The sequence below is a fragment of the Salmo trutta genome, chromosome 5, assembly GCF_901001165.1.
Source record: "Salmo trutta chromosome 5, fSalTru1.1, whole genome shotgun sequence".
NCBI lineage: Eukaryota > Metazoa > Chordata > Actinopteri > Salmoniformes > Salmonidae > Salmo > Salmo trutta.
In genome coordinates this window covers 28,585,227-28,602,969 of record NC_042961.1, presented here as the reverse complement: position 1 = coordinate 28,602,969, position 17,743 = coordinate 28,585,227, and the positions used below count along the sequence as shown (strand labels likewise).

Here is a 17,743-nt window from a genome sequence, read left to right as displayed (position 1 = left end):
TCATTGAAATTGTTGCATTTTTATATTTTTGTTCAGTATAGAATGCATATCAACGTTGCCCCCTTTCAACCTCCAAGTGCCCATATATCTGATGTTTTAATAATTTTCTAACAAGGCAAAATAAGCGTTCCAAGAATATGAAGATTAAAATTGCCTGTTGAGACAATTCAAATTGACAGTATTTTAATGTTAAACTACATATTAATCAGCTGAAATGCACACATTGTTCAGGGTAGAGGGTGGGTTAATGAGGCAGGTTATCCTGGTCCAGTGGCAAGGAGCTTGGTGGCTGTTTCAGTGGGGCAGCTCATGACGGACAAACTGGTAGTGGGACCCACATTCGGGACAGCGCTGGGGCTTCCCCTCGTGGAGCCAGAACCACACAATGGCAGTGTTGTCCTCTTCACCTATGGTACATAATCACAAGTGTTGGCACATTTTTATATTCTTTTAAGAAAATTTTAAAGCATGAAAGTATGGTACTTACACAGACAGCCTACCAGCCGTTTGTCACTAATGCCTGGGACAATGTGAGGGTCTTCTTTGGTTCCAGCATACTCCTTGGGTTTCAGAATGCTCCAAGGATCCTGCATTTTTTTTTCATAAAAAGTACTTGTATGAACACAAATCAATCTTATTTGAATTGAATCAGACATCACAATAGGTTGAAACAAATATACAGTGCAATCGGAAAGTATTCAGACCCCATGACTTTTTCCACATTTTATGTTACAGCCTTATTGTAATTAATTGATTTTGAAAAAATCCTCAATCTACACACAATACCCCAAAATGACAAAGCGAAAACAGGTTTTAAACATTTTTGCTAATTTATTAAAAACATAACTTGTGCATGATTGAGTTCAGGTGCATCCTGTTTCCATTGATCATCCTTGATGTTTCCACAACTTGACTTGTGTTCACCTGTGGTAAATTCAATTGATTGGACATGATTTGGAAAGGCACACACCTGTCTATTTAAAGTCCCACAGTTGACAGTGCATGTCAGAGCAAAACCAAGCCACGAGGTCAAAGGAATTGTCTGTAGTGCTCCGAGACAGGATTCTGTTGAGGCACAGATCTGGGGAAGGGTACCAAAAAATGTCTGCAGCATGGAAGACGTTTGGAACCACGAAGAGTCTTCCTAGAGCTGGCCGCCCAGCCAAACTGAGCAATCAGGGGAGAAGGGCCTTGGTCAGGGAGGTGACCAAGAACCCGATGGTCACTCTGACAGAGCTCCAGAGTTCCTCTGTGGAGATGGGAGAACCTTCCAGAAGAACAACCATCTCAGCAGCACTTCACCAATCAGGCCTTTATGGTAGAGTGTCCAGATGGAAGCCACTGCTCAGTAAAAGGCACGACAGCCCACTTCGAGTTTGCCAAAAGGCACCTAAAGGACTCTGACCATGAGAAACCAGATTCTCTGGTCTGATGAAACCAAGATTGAGCTCTTTGGCCTGAATGTCAAGCGTCACCTCTGAAGGAAACCTGGCACCATCCCTATGGTGAAGCATGGTGGTGGCAGCATCATGTTGTAGGGATGTTTTTCCGCGGCAGGGACTGGGAGTCTAGTCAGGATCGAGACAAAGATGAACGGAGCAAAGTACAGAGAGATCCTTGATGAAAACCTGCTCCAGAGTGCTCATGACCTCACACTGGGGCGAAGGTTCACCTTCCAACAGGACAACGACCTTAAGTACACAGCCAAGACAATGCAGGAGTGGCTTTGGGACAAGTCTGAATGTCCTTGAGTGGCCAAGCGAGAGCCAGGACTTGAACCCGATCAAACATCTCTGGATGTTTGTGTAGATTGATGAGGGGGGTGTAATCCACTTTAGAATAAGGCTGTAACATAACAAAATGTGAAATAGTCATGGGGTCTGAATCCTTTCCAAATGCACTGTATGCTATCTAGATATGACCTTTCCTTTCTTCAGTGCCTGCAAGGCACGTCGCTCGAGTCCAGTGGCCTGTTCCTCATCAGTTGGAATCCCTGGAAGGAGACTGTTTGTGTGACACCGGTGACTTTATACGCTACTTGACATTCAAATTAAGGGCATAATGTTTATCAGAACAAGAAAATCATGTTACCTCTTAACAGAGTGCATGTAATAGTTATGAGTCAAACTGCACGTCCACAAGCACACACAACTCATGTCCTCCATGTTAAGATATACTTGGCACCAAATCAACGAATGTCTGCCAAAGAAGGTGGGTCTATCAAGGGGCCTTCCAGTGGTTAAAATCCAAATGACCTTCAGTTATTAACAAATGTAATAGGTTTCGTGTTTCTAAATACAGTAGCATCATTTTACGATTAATAACACTGTCAAATTGGTAGTTATTTTATGAATGCGTCATGCACGTGTATTCCTTGATTTGGTATTCTATTTTTACACATGTGGTGCCTAGGCGAAGTGTTGCCTTGTAGGATATACTTGCTGAGTACAGTCATAATATTGTTTATTCTATGTCAAATACTTCAAAACAGATTAGTTATTAGATTTGATGGACATTCCGACGAACCACAACCGATTAAATGTATTTTACACACACAAATTAAATTTACGCACACACGTACCTTTTAATGTGCCCATAGCGCGTGGCAGTGATCTTGCCACAACATTGTTTCTTGCCAATTGCAAGGTTGTACAGGTACGGAGTAAAAGCCTGCCTGCCATAATGAAATTAACTTTCGCTTAAACTACCTCGTGTGATCTGAACAATCTGCTGGACTGAAATGACCCCATTTATTTCCAACCTTGACTTGATTGACGGAGTCAACTGTCCACTCACAAAGTAACGGTCTTATGAATTGGCCAATTAAAAAAGGATAAGCAACGCAAGCGAACAGGGGCACACTTTTTAGAATTTTGTGTGTGTGTTTTATTTATTTTATATCGTTTTATAGTAGACAATGTTCAACAGATAATGCTCTGGCATGGACACCAAAAAAAAAACGTGCTTCGCGCATCAAGGTCATTGTATGACCATTAATCTGAACCTATGCAACAACAAAAAAAGTAAATTACCAATATATTTAAGAGTAGTTTAAATGTTTCATGGCCTTGTAATGAGTCTGCACCCAAGCAGTGACAGTTGTATGATTGCTGGTTGCTAATGGTTTTAGCTTTAAGTTGTTCATGCTTGAACTTCACATTTTCAATACAATACTTTATCATTGGTTTTGTTGACCCCATATTTGTGAAGTAATAATATGATAATAAATGAAGCCAAACTAAAATCAGCATATTGAATACATAACATTTATTAGATGTGAAAATACCAGAGCATTTATTTCATTAAAAAAAGGCAACAATGTACAAGGATACAACACTACAAAAATACTATACTTCACATAATGACATCTATTGGGTCATTTTGATAAAGAGCTAAATAGGCCCATTCCAGGCTCCATGCCATAGGCCGTATACAAATAATATATATGCCCCATACCCTAGAGCCTAGGCCATGGCAAAACTGGGCTATTTTCATTATACATTTTCTACAGAGGGTCTAATAGGTTACACCTGATAGATTAAAGACAATTAGTTTAGCAATTACATACAATTATTGTGAATATGGGAACCTATCAAGTAACATTATTCACAAGGAAATTGACAACACTGATCATTTTATCTTTCCATTTAGATTTCATAATTTCTGAATTTCCGCAGAAGACTGGATGGGGAGTCAGAAGCCCAGCGAAAATGGCGATGGCAGTAATCACCTAGATAATGAGGACATCAAAAATATGATTTAAAAATAAAAAAAGGTACACTTATTTAATAAGACATTTAAATCAATTAAGATTAGACCTCAAGAGCCTCAATATGAAGCATTATATTCCCATAAGTATATTACAAGAACCAATATTACACGTTGGATTTCAGTTCTGTCTAACTATAGGTTGGCAAAAGTACCCGTAAACATGAAAATCGTTGAAACATTATGAAACTAGGCTATGTGCTCACTTGAAGATGGCACTGCATCTGGTGAAGGCATCTCTGGTGACTCGTGGTCAGTACAGTCTCTGTCATGGGAACTGTTAGGGAATGTTGCTTTAGAGCTCTCCAGCATGGGCTCCTTTTTGGTCCTCACGGCCCAATGCATTGACTGAGGACAGAGAGCAACGTGCCCAAACATGAAAAAACACAATCACATAAAGTATAAGGTGAACAATGTGCATTTAACATAATATAATGTATGCATTCAACACAGGATGCATTTTTTGAATGGGCTTATCTCAGTTACATAATACTTGACCTTAGGTCACATGATTACATTTAGGCAGTGTAAAGTTTGACAACTCTTTGTATTGCTGCGATTCTGGCTCAATATCATGACATGTATTAATAAGCGGACCAGTTCCCCATTATTTGATCAATAAAAGTGTATAAAATGTATGTTTTCAGTTTGATTATAATTCTCATAATATACATACAGTTTTGACAGAGTCACCAAGGGCTAGCCAGCCATGGAATGGTATGGTAATTCTACTTCTTTTCCATACATCATAGTTTCTTCTGCTCTTTTCATTGCACAAAACCTCCTTGGCTTCCTGCAACTTCTGAAACTCTTCCACTGCAACAAAATGTGGACTTCATGATGAGCATGGATAGGATTATTGCGACAACATTTTTATTATACAGTGCCTTCAGAAAGTATTCACACCCCTTACATTTTTCCACATTGTGTTGTGTTACAGCCTGAATTTAAAATGGATTACATTGAGATTTTTGGTCACCGGCCTACACACAGTACCCCATAATGTCAAAGTGGAATTATGTTTTTCGAAATGTTTACAAATTAATAAAAAATTAAAAGCTGAAATGTCTTGAGTCAATAAGTATTCAACTCCATTGTTACGGCAAGACTAAATACATTCAGGAGTAAAAATGTGCTTAAAAAGTCACATAATAAGTTGCATGGACTCACTCTGTGTGCAAAAATTGTGTTTAACATGATTTTTGAATGACTACCTCATCTTGAAGATGGCACTGCATCTGGTGAAGGCATCTCTGGTGACTCGTGGTCAGTACAGTCTCTGTCTTGGGAACTACCTTACCTCATTTTTGTTCTATTGTGTTATGCTTGTTTATTCCATGTGTAACTCTGTGTTGTTGTTTGTGTCACACTGCTTTGCTTTATCTTGGCCAGGTCACAGTTGTAAATGAGAACTTGTTCTCAACTAGCCTACCTGGTTAAATAAAGGTGAAATATATATATTTTTTAAATCTCTGTACCCCACACATACACATCTGTAAGGTCCTTCAGTCGAGCAGTGAATTTAAAACACAGATTCAAAAACAAAGACCAGGGAGGATTTCCAATGCCTCGCTAAGAAAGGCACCTGTTGGTAGATGGTTAAAAATAAAATAAAAAGCATACATTGAATATCCCTTTGAGCATGGTGAAGTTATTAATTACACCTTGGATGGTGTATCAATACACCCAGTCACTACAAAGATACAGGCGTCCTTCCTAACTCAGTTGCCAGAGAGGAAGGAAGCCGCTCAGGGATTTCACCATGAGGCCAATGGTGACTCCAAAACATTTTATTGGCTGTGATAGGAAAAAACTGAGGATGGATCAACAACATTGTAGTTAATCCTAATTGACAGAGTGAAAAGAAGGAAGCCTGTACAAAATACAAAATATTCTAAAACATGCATCCTGTTTGCAACAAGGCACTAAAGTAATACTGCAAAAAATGGGGGGGGGGGGGGGCAAATCCAATACAACACATTACCGAGCACCACTCTCCATATTTTGAAGCATAGTGGTGGCTGCATCATGTTATGTGTATGCTTGTAATCGTTAAGGACTGGGGAGTTTTTCCAGGATAAAATAGAAACTGAATGGAGCTAAACACAGGCAAAATCCTAGAGGAAAATCTGGTTCAGTCTGCTTTCCACCAGACACTGGGAAATTAATTCACCTTTCAGCAGGACATAACCTTAAACACAAGGCCAAATCTACACTGGAGCTGCTTACCAAGAAGACAGTGAATGTTCCCGAGAGGCCGAGTTAGTTTTGACTTAAATTTACTTGAAAATCTATGGCTAGACCTGAAAATATTTGTCTAGCAATTATCAACAACCAATTTGACAGAGCTTGAAGATTTTTGAAAATAATAAAATGGGCAAATATTGCACAATCCAGGTGTGGAAAGCTCTTAGAGACTTACCCAGAAAGACTCACAGCTGTAATCGCTGCCAAAGGTGCTGACTCAGGGGTTGTGAATACTTATGAAAATTGGATATTTCTGTATTTTATTTTCAATAAATTTGCAAAAATGTCTAAAAACGTTTTCATAATGGGGTATTGTGTGTAAATGGGTGAAAAAAAAAACAATTTAATCCATTTGGAATAAGGGGTATGAATACTTTCTGAAGGCCCTGTACATGACAATCATCACCTGTCACAGTACACAAGAGGGACACAATCACACAGAATTCATCCATTACCTGCTCTTGGATTATCAGGGTGCTTGTCTGGATGGCATGCCAAGGCCCTTACTCTGTATTCATTGGCAATCTGTTCTGTCTAAAAACAAAGATACATCATTAAAGTTTCACCCATATGCATTATGTTACATTTGCCATGGCCTTAAAAGCTGGTTGAACTGACAATCAAAATCTTACAGCAGTCACTTGACAAAAGCTGTATGAAATTATACCAAGCTACGCCACTTTCACTGCACAGTATGATATCCATATCGCAACAAGTCGGTAACATTTATTTAGCCTAGCTAGCTAACGTTATTGCTAGTGGGAAAACAAACTCTTACCGAAGATAACTCATCGCATCCGAGTAACCCGTAATAATCATCCAAGTCCTCTGGTTTGCAATTTAAAATATTATCCATTCTGATTTATATTAGCTATATAAGCTTTGAAAATAACTGATTTAGCTAGCCTGACTGCTCTGAAGGCTGCGGTGTTGCGCGTTCCAGGTCGACTTTATTTTAACGGCGCGGCACAGCTAGAAGTCTAAAAAAACAGAGAAGAATCACGATATGTCACTGAATATTGCAATATTATTCAGCTTACGCTAATAGCTTTAGTTGATTTAAAATGCGCAATTTGCTCAATTAATATCAATCAACGTCAATTTCACAGCTAAACATAAATACGCACACGATACATTTTGTTGTGGTTGACGTCATCGACGTGCTGAAGTGTCGCTCCCGCCGCAACCAAAGATGAGACAGTAAGTACAGTATGAAGATAGGCTAAAATTGCTTCTCCCCATCACACTTGTAGGTGTCACATGGCCACGTTGGCCAGCTACGCGCATGCGTAGAACGGTCTCTTGCGCCGAACTGCGCATATGCAGGCCGTCAACTCAACCCGCACTCCTTCGATATAAAGTTATTTTTAACGAAAATGAAAACGTGCCAGTTTGACTTTCACGACGTTGGGAGTAATAACATGTTCAACTACTTGGTCACAAGCATTTCGCTACACACGCAATAGCATTTGCTAAACACGTGTATGTGACCAATAAAATTTAATCTAGGTTGTGCCTTTAGAATTAGAGAAAATTAACAAATAAGGAAACCGTTTTCACTTCTGTCATTGACTTCCCAAACCCAAACCCCTGCCTGGTCTGTTGGTTCTGTTTCTCAATAGTTCCCGGAACTCACGAATGTTGCGCCTCTGGGTTTAGAAACTCTGTGCCACAACTACTGGTGGAGAGCGAATCACATTCGCCATTTAAATAACCAGCTGTCGACCGCGGAAGAATGTTTTACCACAGTACACAGCGGCTTTATCAGCTGAAGATGGCGGACGGGGAGAATATCCTTGTTGGAGCCAGTTCCAGCACTTCAAATAATGAAGAACCAGATTCAAAAAAGGCCAAAATGAGCATGGCCATAGAATGTGGACTCAAAATTGTTCAGACTGAGCAAGTTACGTATGGGCCAGAGGCTGGTGAGAGTTTGGCGGCGGCGATTTCTGCGCAGCCAGAGGAGAAGGAGATTGAGCCGGTGATGTCGGTACGACAGGCCTCAGCAGCAGCACCAGGCGGAGACAATGGGCTGCTGGTTTACGAGCCTCAGGAAAGTGTAGTGAATTTAGACAAGGCGTCTGGACTCACGGCGGAGCCTGCAGGTAGGATCATTTAGCTAGCTAGTATGCCAAGTTTTTTGGCGCACTCGACCGTTGCATGTCTGGTTAACGTTAGATTGCTCCACCTAGTTGGATACCAATTGGGCTAGCTTTGTAACTAAGTTACTACTAGGTAGCTCAACAGCACGTCAGCCTGAAGTTTGAAACGAGCAAACTTTGCGTGCATTACGCAAGATATGCGACTTTATTCGCAAATCATTTTACCCACCCGGCCATAAAAATGTAACTACCTTTAGCGGGAGAGCTAGCTAACTATCACAATTGGCTATTTGGCTAGTCATTTTATGCTATTTTAGTTTTTATTGCACATTTTAAGGAATGCAAAAATACAGTCCATAATTAGTTGTTTGCGGAATAGATACTGTTCATTAAATTAATTAACAAAACGATCACTTCCCACTATCGTGTCCTCTCTTCCTGAGTGTCTTGATCCTGATGATGAGGAACTTAACCCAAAAGCATTTGCCTCCCCAGACGGTGTCAATGAGGATGATGACAGATCCTCACATGCAAGTTCCAGTGACTGGACACCTCAACCACAGATAGGTACAAGATGACAAATAAATCATATTTTTAATACACCTGTTTTAGTACACACAATTGCATGCAACCCAGGTAATGTTCAAGATACAATAACATGTTTTAAGCTATTTAAATGTATTGATGTTGGTGTTTTTTTTCCTCAAAAAATTAGGTTCCTACAGTTTTATCCAGCAACACATCATGAGAGAGACCGATCCAAGAACAATATTGAAAGACTTGCTTCCTCCAGAGACTGTGCTTCCACCGGACCTGGATGACATGACGCTGTGGCAGATCATCATCAACATTTCGGAGCCTCCTAAAAGAAAGAAGCGCAAAGACATAAACACCCTGGAGGACGTGGTTCGGATACTCCATGAAAGCAAAAAGATCCTTGTGCTTACTGGTGCTGGAGTATGTATTGCAGGGAACACATTAAGTAGGGTGTCCAACCACTCTGCCCAGAGTGGGTGAAAATGTGTTTTGGTGATGAAATTTCACTTCCTTATGTTTTAAAATACATTTTACCAAGACATACGATTATTCATATTCTGAATCGTCATTGGGGTCTTTCTCAAACATATTAATATTATATCCAAAAGTTAGATTTCGTAAACTAATACATCCGATAAGTACCGAGCTCTGTTGTCATAGCGATGCAGGTTTCTCGTGACAACTTTAGAAGATTTTACATTTTGTGGTCGTCGTCTTCAAAGTTGTTTCTGCGGGTCGCAAATTTGCAAGACACGAGCTGAATTAAATGTAAAAGGCTTTGAAGATAAAAAGCTTGCAAAATGCTCTGTTGCCATTTCATGTGAGAAATCTTTGAAAAACAAATGTCTAATTAATGGAAAATGTATAGTAAAATATGAAAACACTGTCTCAATCGATATTCATCTTACCTCTGTTTTATGTCCTGCGGATTCGAGAATAATTATGACAAGTTCAATGGGGAAAGTGAGCCTGTCAGGTAGCCAGTAGCCTTAATTTTTGCACAGAATCCAGCTTGCTGACGCAATGACATTTTCCAGAATGTTCTTTTTTTTTTCTGGTCTCTGATTTAGTCACCCAAATTCTGGCCATCATACAAGGGTAAAATTTCCTTTTGAACAGATTATGATAAAGACATGAGGTTTGGGAAAATTTACATATTTAATCCATTTGTCCAAAAATACGTTTTTAATTGGACACCCTACATTATGTTTTGCTGTGTCTATTTGTATAGCTTTCACAGTTGTCGTATTAGGACTTATGATTTGTTGTTTTTCCAGGTGTCTGTTTCTTGTGGAATACCAGACTTTCGATCCAGAGATGGCATTTATGCAAGGCTTGCAATAGATTTCCCAGATCTTCCAGACCCTCAAGCAATGTTTGATATAGAGTACTTCAGAAGAGACCCAAGGCCCTTTTTCAAGTTTGCTAAGGTTTGTGGATTTAAAGTGTTATATATAAACTCAGCAAAAAAAGAAACGTCCCTTTTTCAGGACCCTAATTCTTAAAAATCTGAATAACTTCACAGATCTTCATTGTAAAGTGTTTAAACACTGTTTCCCATGCTTGTTCAATGAACCATAAACAATGAATGAACATGCACCTGTGGAACGGTCGTTAAGACACTAACAGCTTACAGACGGTAGGAAATTAAGGTCACAGTTATGAAAACTTAGGACACTAAAGAGGCCTTTCTACTATTTCTGAAAAACACCAAAAGAAAGAAGCCCAGGGTCCCTGCTCATCTGCGTGAACATGCCTTAGGCATGCTGCAATGAGCATGAGGACTGCAGCTGTGGCCAGGGCAATAAATTGCAATGTCCATACTGTGAGACGACTAAGACAACCATACAGGGAGACAGGACGGCGCGTTCCACCGAGGCCTGTACTCTGGAGTGTGATCGATTTTGAGGTGGAGGGTCCCGTCATGGTCTGGGGCAGTGTGTCACAGCATCATCGGACTGAGCTTGTTGTCATTGCAGGCAATCTCAACGCTGTGCATTACAGGGGAGACATCCTCCTCCCTCATGTGGTACCCTTCCTGCAGGCTCATCCTGCCATGACCCTCCAGCATGACAATGCCACCAACCATACTGCTTGTTCTGTGTGATTTCCTGCAAGACAGGAATGTCAGTGTTCTGCCATGGCCAGTGAAGAGCCCGGATCTCAATCCCATTGAGCACGTCTGGGACGTCTGGACCTGTTGGATTGGAGGGTGAGGGCTTGGGCCATTCCCCCCCCAGAAATGTCCAGGAACTTGCAGGTGGCTTGGTGAAAGAGTGGGGTGACATCTCACAGCAAAAACTGGCAAATCTGGTGCAGTCCATGAGGTGGAGATGCACTGCAGTACTTAATGCAGCTGGTGGCCACACCAGATAATGACTTACTTTTGATTTTGCCCCCCCACACTATTCAATTTGTTAGTCACAAACTGAACAAGTTCCACAGACATGTCTCAGTTGTTGAATCTTATGTTCATACAAATATTTAGTTTGCTGACAGTAAATGTAGTTGAGTTATTTTTTATATATACACATACATACATACATACAGTGGGGAGAACAAGTATTTAATACACTGCCGATTTTGCAGGTTTTCCTACTTACAAAGCATGTAGAGGTCTAATTTTTATCATAGGTACACTTCAACTGTGAGAGACGGAATCTAAAACAAATCCAGAAAATCACATTATGATTAAGTAATTAATTTGCATTTTATTGCATGACATAAGTATTTGATACATCAGAAAAGCAGAACTTAATATTTGGTACAGAAACCTTTGTTTGCAATTAGAGATCATACGTTTCCTGTAGTTCTTGACCAGGTTTGCACACACTGCAGCAGGGATTTTGGCCCACTCCTCCATACAGACCTTCTCCAGATCCTTCAGGTTTCGGGGCTGTCGCTTGGCAATACGGACTTTCAGCTCCCTCCAAAGATGTTCTATTGGGTTCAGGTCTGGAAACTGGCTAGGCCACTCCAGGACCTTGAGATGCTTCTTAACGGAGCCACTCCTTAGTTGCCCTGGCTGTGTGTTTCGGGTCGTTGTCATGCTGGATGACCCAGCCACGACCCATCTTCAATGCTCTTACTGAGGGAAGGAGGTTGTTGGCCAAGATCTTGCGATACATGGCCCCATCCATCCTCCCCTCAATACGGTGCAGTCGTCCTGTCCCCTTTGCAGAAAAGCATCCCCAAAGAAGGATGTTTCCACCTCCATGCTTCACGGTTGGGATGGTGTTCTTGGGGTTGTACTCATCCTTTTTCCTCAACACGGCGAGTGGAGTTTAGACCAAAAAGCTCTATTTATGTCTCATCAGATCACATGACCTTCTCCCATTCTTCCTCTGGATCATCCAGATGGTCATTGGCAAACTTCAGACGGGCCTGGACATGTGCTGGCTTGAGCAGGGGGACCTTGCGTGCGCTGCAGGATTTTAATCCATGACGGCGTAGTGTGTTAATGGTTTTCTTTGAGACTGTGGTCCCAGCTCTCTTCAGGTCATTGACCAGGTCCTGCCGTGTAGTTCTGGGATGATCCCTCACCTTCCTCATGATCATTGATGCCCCACACGAAGAGATCTTGCATGGAGCCCCAGACCGAGGGTGATTGACCGTCATCTTGAACTTCTTCCATTTTCTAATAATTGCGCCAACAGTTGTTGCCTTCTCACCAAGCTGCTTGCCTATTGTCCTGTAGCCCATCCCAGTCTTGTGCAGGTCTACAATTTTATCCCTGATGTCCTTACACAGCTCTTTGGTCTTGGCCATTGTGGAGAGGTTGGAGTCTGTTTGATTGAGTGTGTGGACAGGTGTGTTTTATACAGGTAATGAGTTCAAACAGGTGCAGTTAATACAGGTAATGAGTGGAGAACAGGAGGGCTTCTTAAAGAAAAACTAACAGGTCTGTGAGAGCCGGAATTCTTACTGGTTGGTAGGTGATCAAATACTTATGTCATGCAATAAAATGCAAATGAATTACTTAAAAATCATACAATGTGATTTTCTGGATTTTTGTTTTAGATTCTGTCTCTCACAGTTGAAGTGTACCTATGATAAAAATTAGACCTCTACATGCTTTGTAAGTAGGAAACACTGCCGATTTTGCAGGTTATCAAATACTTGTTCTCCCCACTGTACATACAGTTGAAGTTTACATACACTTAGGTTGGAGTCATTAAAACTCATTTTTCAACCACTCCACAAATTTCTTGTTAACAAACTAAAGTTTTGGCAAGTCGGTTAGGACATCTACTTTGTGCATGACACAAGTCATTTTTCCAACAATTGTTTACAGACAGATTATTTAACTTCTAATTCACTGTATCACAATTCCAGTGAGTCAGAAGTTTCCATACACTAAGTTGACTGTGCCTTTAAACAGCTTGGAAAATTCCAGAAAATGCTTTAGAAGCTTCTGATAGGCTAATTGACATCATTTGAGTCAATTGGAGGTGTACCTGTGGATGTATTTCAAGGCCTACCTTCAAACTCAGTGCCTCTTTGCTTGACATCATGGGAAAATCAAAAGATATCAGCCAAGACCTCAATCCTATAGAAAATGTGTGGGCCGAACTGAAAAAGCGTGTGAGAGCAAGGAGGCCTACAAACCTGACTCAGTTACACCAGCTCTGTCAGGAGGAAAGGGCCAAAATTCACCCAACCTATTGTGGGAAGCTTGTGGAAGGCTACCCCAAAACGTTTGACCCAAGTTAAACAATTTAAAGGCAATGCTACCAAATACTAATTGAGTGTATGTAAAATTCTGATCCACTGGGAATGTGATGAAAGAAATAAAAGCTGAAATAAATCAAATCATTCTCTCTACTATTATTCTAACATTTCACATTCTTAAAATAATGTGGGGATCCTAACTGACCTAAGACAGGGAATTTTTACTAGGATTAAATGTCAGGAAATGTGGAAAACTGAGTTTAAATGTATTTGGCTAAGGTGTATGTAAAGTTCCAAATTCAACTGTGCATATATACAGTGGCAACTTATTATTTTCCTGGCACCCATCTAGTACTGGGTTGGACCCCCCCTTTGCCTCCAGAACAGCCTGATTTCTTCGGGGCATGGAAACATTTCTCAAATGGTATCAAGGGACCTAACGTGTGCCAGGAAAACATTCCCCACACCTTTACACGACCGGCCTGTACCGTATACACCAAACAAATGGGGCCGTGGACTCGTGCTGCTTACACCAAATCCTGACTCTGCCATCAGCATTACACAACAGGAACTGGGATTTGTTGGACCAGGTCATGTTTTTCCACTCCTCAATTATCCAGTGTTGGTGATCGCGTGCCCACTGGAGCTGCTTTTTCTTGTGTTTAGCTGATAGGAAGGGACCCCGTTGTGGTCGTCTGCTGCAATCGCCCATCTGTGACAAGGACCGACGAGTTGTGCGTTCCGAGATGCCGTTCTGCACACCACTGTTGTACTGCACCGTTATTGGCCTGCTTGTAACCCGCCTGTTAGCTTCCACAATTCCTGCCATTCTCCTTAGACCTCGCTCATTAACGAGTTGTTTTCACCCATAGGACTGCCACTGACTGGATGTTTGTTTGTCGTACCATTCTTGGTAAACCCTAAACCCTAGTCGCCTGTCTGCCTGCTTTATATAGCAAGCTACGGCCATGTGACTCACTGTCTGTAGGAGGGAGCCATTTTTTGTGAGCGGGGTGGTATACCTAATAAACTGGACGAGTGTGTGTGTGTGTGTGTGTGTGTGTGTGTGTGTGTGTGTGTGTGTGTGTGTGTGTATTAGTACCAGTCAAAAAACCCTTGAATGAGTAGGTGTGTCCAAACTTCTGATTGGTACTGTATATTTGATTACTATCACTTGTTTTGATATGTGAGATGGTTTTGATTGCTCTGCTCTCTTGTAGGAGATCTATCCTGGACAGTTCCAACCTTCGCCCTGTCACAAATTCATATCCATGCTGGGCAAGCATGGGAAGCTACTACGCAACTACACCCAGAACATTGACACTCTTGAACAAGTGGCTGGGGTTCAGAGGATCATCCAGTGTCATGGTACATACTGTAATATACACAGTGATCAGAACATTAGGAACACCTTCCTGATATTGAGTCGCACCCCCTTTTTTGCCATCAGAACATCCTCAATTTGTCGGGGCATGGACTCTACAAGGTGTCGAAAGCGTTCCAAACGGGATGATGGCCCAGGTTGATGACAATGCTTCCAACAGTTGTTAAATTGGCTGGATGTCCTTTGGGTGGTGGACCATTCTTGATACACATGGGAAACTGTTGAGTGTGAAAAACCCACCAGCGTTGCAGTTCTTGACACTCAAACCGGTGTGCCTGGCCCCTACTACCATACCAGGTTCAAAGGCACTTAAATATTTTGTCTTGCCCATTAACCCTTCGAGTGGCACACACACAATCAGTTTCCATTTTCTCAAGGCTTAAAAGTCCTTTAACCTGTTTCTTCCCCTTCAGTGACACTGAAGGATCATAACTTTCACCTGGTCAGTGTCATGGAATGGTGTTCCTAATATTTTGTATACTCAGTCTATGTCAAACAATACTATTCCAAGTGTTTTATGGTTCTGGGTCTAATATTAACCACAACCTCTTCTGTATTTCAGGGTCTTTTGCAACAGCTTCCTGTCTCGTCTGTAAACACAAGGTTGACTGTGAGGCTGTAAGGGAAGACATTTTTAATCAGGTATTGGCAAGAATGGTTCCTATTAATATTCACCACTGTCAAATCTGTGAAGTTATGTATACTGTTGGACAAACTTGTGGCATTTTTAAGTTATCAGCCTATCTTGTACAGTAGCATCCAGTCTGCTGAATTGTAATTTAATTTTTTGTTTTCATATTGAATACAAATATCTGTTCTAGGTTGTCCCTCACTGTCCACGGTGTCCAGATATTCCCCTGGCAATCATGAAGCCAGATATTGTCTTCTTTGGCGAGAATCTTCCAGAACTGTTCCACAGAGCAATGAAGCAGGATAAGGACGAAGTGGACCTCCTTATCGTCATTGGGTCCTCACTGAAAGTGCGACCTGTGGCTCTCATCCCAAGTATGTTGAAAATAAAATGTGTTTTTGTTTAGATGCCCAAGATGAGCAATGCTATTACCAATGTTAGTCTTGATCTCGAACCATGCATATGTAACAGGTGAACTCTCTTTCCATCCAGCCTCCATTCCTCATGAAGTGCCTCAAGTCCTGATTAATCGAGAGCAGCTGCCTCACCTCAACTTTGATGTGGAGCTACTTGGGGACTGTGACGTCATCGTTAACGAGCTCTGCCATCGGTTGGGTGGAGACTTTGAGCGACTGTGCTACAACTCCTTAAGACTCAGTGAGATCACAGAGAAACCCCCGCGGTCACAGACACCTGCAGAGCAGGCACCTTGTGAGGCCTTGTCTACTCACAGTAAACCAACAGAAGAAAAGCAGAAGACCCGTCACACAGACTCATCGGTCGGTGCCTCAGAGGAGACGGACACTCAAACGGTCACAGACACTCCAGAAGGCGACAGAGTACCAACAGAACCTTGTCCGACGGCGCAGAATGACACACAGACATCTGAAGTCGATGGAGTACCATCAGTGCCCTGTCCAAAGGCAAAGATTGTCTCAGACACGCTTGAAGTTGGAGTACCAACAGAACCCTGTCCAAAGACTCAGAATGTCACAGGCACCCTGGAAGTCAACAGAGTAGCGACAGAGCCCTGTCCGAAAGACACTCTTGAATTTGATGCAGTGCCATTAGAGCCTAGTCCAAAAGTGCAGATTGTCCCAGAGGCTCCAGAAGAGCCTTGTTCAAAGACTCAGTCCCCCAATGAGGAGGGAATGGAGAATTCAGATTCTCCATCAGCGGACACGCAAAGGGAAGACCCAACTGGATTAAATGACCAACATGTCAACCTTGAAGTTCGCCGACGATGCTGGATGAGTCGAATCAGTCGAAGTCCTATCAGCAAGCGCCTTGAGAGTAAAATTTGAAGTGTTAATTTACCTCAGATTTTGTGCAAAATTGTGAAATTATTTTTCCACAACCTTTTGATGATAATACGTTATGTTATAACGACAAAACGTGTTTCCATATTGTAAAATTCATCCTAAATTCAATGTCTTTTCTCCCAGCTTCTCAATACCTATTCCAAGCACCAAATCACTACATCTTCCACGGGGCAGAAGTGTACTCCAACTCGGAGGACGAGACATCCAGCTCCTGTGGGAGCAACAGTGAGGACTCCAGCCTGGAGGAGGAGGACGACGAGGAAGAAGAAGACAGCGATGCTGAGGAGGACCAGAGCACACCCGCAGAGGAGGGCGAGGGCTGCCTCATTGACATAGTGACACACAAGCAAGCCTGCGAGGGCACTTCGAGTGTGAAGCAGATGGAGAGTACAGACAAAAATGTCCAGAACACCACAGACCTTTAGAAAAAACAAAGCACTTGCAGTCTTTTTTTTAAATATTTGTTTTGTATATTTTTGTCCACCCACAGCACCTCTATTATACATTTTTCATAAAGTCTAGTTGACACTGTTGCATGCATGTGCTGAAAATTCATTCTTCGTTCTCGCTCTTCTGTCTGACCACATTAACAAGCTGCAGGTGGTTTGTTTACACGTTTTGTGTACTGCAATTAAATAAACAGCAGCTCAACTCAACCAATCCACTTCAGAAGGTTAATGGTGAAGAAAGGAACAGAAAAAAAATAAACATAGACCAAAGAACAATTCCCCCCCCCCATACTCGCAACAGTTATTCCATTAAATCTTAAAAACCTTGTCTTTGACTTACCCACCACCCACTAGCGGTTCTGGGGGGGGGGGTGCCCCTGTGACAACAATTTTGGACCCCTTGTGGCCCCCCTAAATGTGGAGTATGAAATAATTTTTACATAACAAATCTTTGCTATCGTTCTTTTTTTTTTTACATCCATTATTAGACAGAAAATGCAAATAAATTGTTGAATGATTATGAACATGGTCTTTTGCCTGCTAATGCCTGCAATGCAGTGAAGAAAACGATATGACAACAATAACGTCTAATGTAACTGGCCCCTCTAACAGTACAACTGGCCCCAGCTTGG

General features: G+C 41.7%; 3 protein-coding genes across 3 annotated transcripts; 1 reads left to right on the top strand and 2 right to left on the bottom strand.

The window, feature by feature from the left end:
• Nucleotides 1–3: 3 nt before the first annotated feature.
• Nucleotides 4–2,786, bottom strand: cox5b2 (cytochrome c oxidase subunit 5B2). Its single transcript, XM_029753252.1, has 4 exons — nucleotides 2,582–2,786; nucleotides 1,923–1,993; nucleotides 488–587; nucleotides 4–407 (listed from the first exon to the last, which is right to left on the bottom strand). The coding sequence occupies exons 1-4, from the start codon at nucleotides 2,679–2,681 to the stop codon at nucleotides 295–297; spliced, it is 384 nt and encodes a 127-aa protein (XP_029609112.1). The 5' UTR covers nucleotides 2,682–2,786; the 3' UTR covers nucleotides 4–294.
• Nucleotides 2,787–3,246: 460 nt separating this feature from the next.
• On the bottom strand, nucleotides 3,247–7,214 carry dnajc12 (DnaJ (Hsp40) homolog, subfamily C, member 12). Its single transcript, XM_029753251.1, has 5 exons — nucleotides 6,794–7,214; nucleotides 6,471–6,549; nucleotides 4,445–4,584; nucleotides 3,975–4,116; nucleotides 3,247–3,730 (listed from the first exon to the last, which is right to left on the bottom strand). The coding sequence occupies exons 1-5, from the start codon at nucleotides 6,869–6,871 to the stop codon at nucleotides 3,648–3,650; spliced, it is 522 nt and encodes a 173-aa protein (XP_029609111.1). The 5' UTR covers nucleotides 6,872–7,214; the 3' UTR covers nucleotides 3,247–3,647.
• Nucleotides 7,215–7,750: 536 nt separating this feature from the next.
• On the top strand, nucleotides 7,751–17,366 carry LOC115194015 (NAD-dependent protein deacetylase sirtuin-1). Its single transcript, XM_029753248.1, has 9 exons — nucleotides 7,751–8,120; nucleotides 8,613–8,684; nucleotides 8,833–9,074; nucleotides 9,932–10,084; nucleotides 14,546–14,693; nucleotides 15,272–15,351; nucleotides 15,531–15,714; nucleotides 15,833–16,633; nucleotides 16,786–17,366. Exons 1-9 carry the CDS (start codon nucleotides 7,751–7,753, stop codon nucleotides 17,085–17,087), a joined length of 2,352 nt encoding a protein of 783 aa, XP_029609108.1. The 3' UTR covers nucleotides 17,088–17,366.
• Nucleotides 17,367–17,743: the final 377 nt, after the last annotated feature.

Coding starts and splice junctions, on each gene's coding strand:
- dnajc12 (XM_029753251.1), bottom strand. CDS start 6,871: ATGGATAATATTTTAAATTGCAAACCAGAGGACTTGGATGATTATTAC. Junction 6,550..6,793: donor GATGCGATGAGTTATCTTCG/GTAAGAGTTTGT, acceptor CTTTGTTTTTAG/ACAGAACAGATTGCCAATGA. Junction 4,585..6,470: donor CCCTGATAATCCAAGAGCAG/GTAATGGATGAA, acceptor ATTTTGTTGCAG/TGGAAGAGTTTCAGAAGTTG.
- cox5b2 (XM_029753252.1), bottom strand. CDS start 2,681: ATGGCAGGCAGGCTTTTACTCCGTACCTGTACAACCTTGCAATTGGCA. Junction 588..1,922: donor AGGCACTGAAGAAAGGAAAG/GTCATATCTAGA, acceptor AAAAAAATGCAG/GATCCTTGGAGCATTCTGAA. Junction 408..487: donor ACGGCTGGTAGGCTGTCTGT/GTAAGTACCATA, acceptor TATGTACCATAG/GTGAAGAGGACAACACTGCC.
- LOC115194015 (XM_029753248.1), top strand. CDS start 7,751: ATGTTTTACCACAGTACACAGCGGCTTTATCAGCTGAAGATGGCGGAC. Junction 8,121..8,612: donor ACTCACGGCGGAGCCTGCAG/GTAGGATCATTT, acceptor TTGCCTCCCCAG/ACGGTGTCAATGAGGATGAT. Junction 15,715..15,832: donor ACCTGTGGCTCTCATCCCAA/GTATGTTGAAAA, acceptor CTTTCCATCCAG/CCTCCATTCCTCATGAAGTG.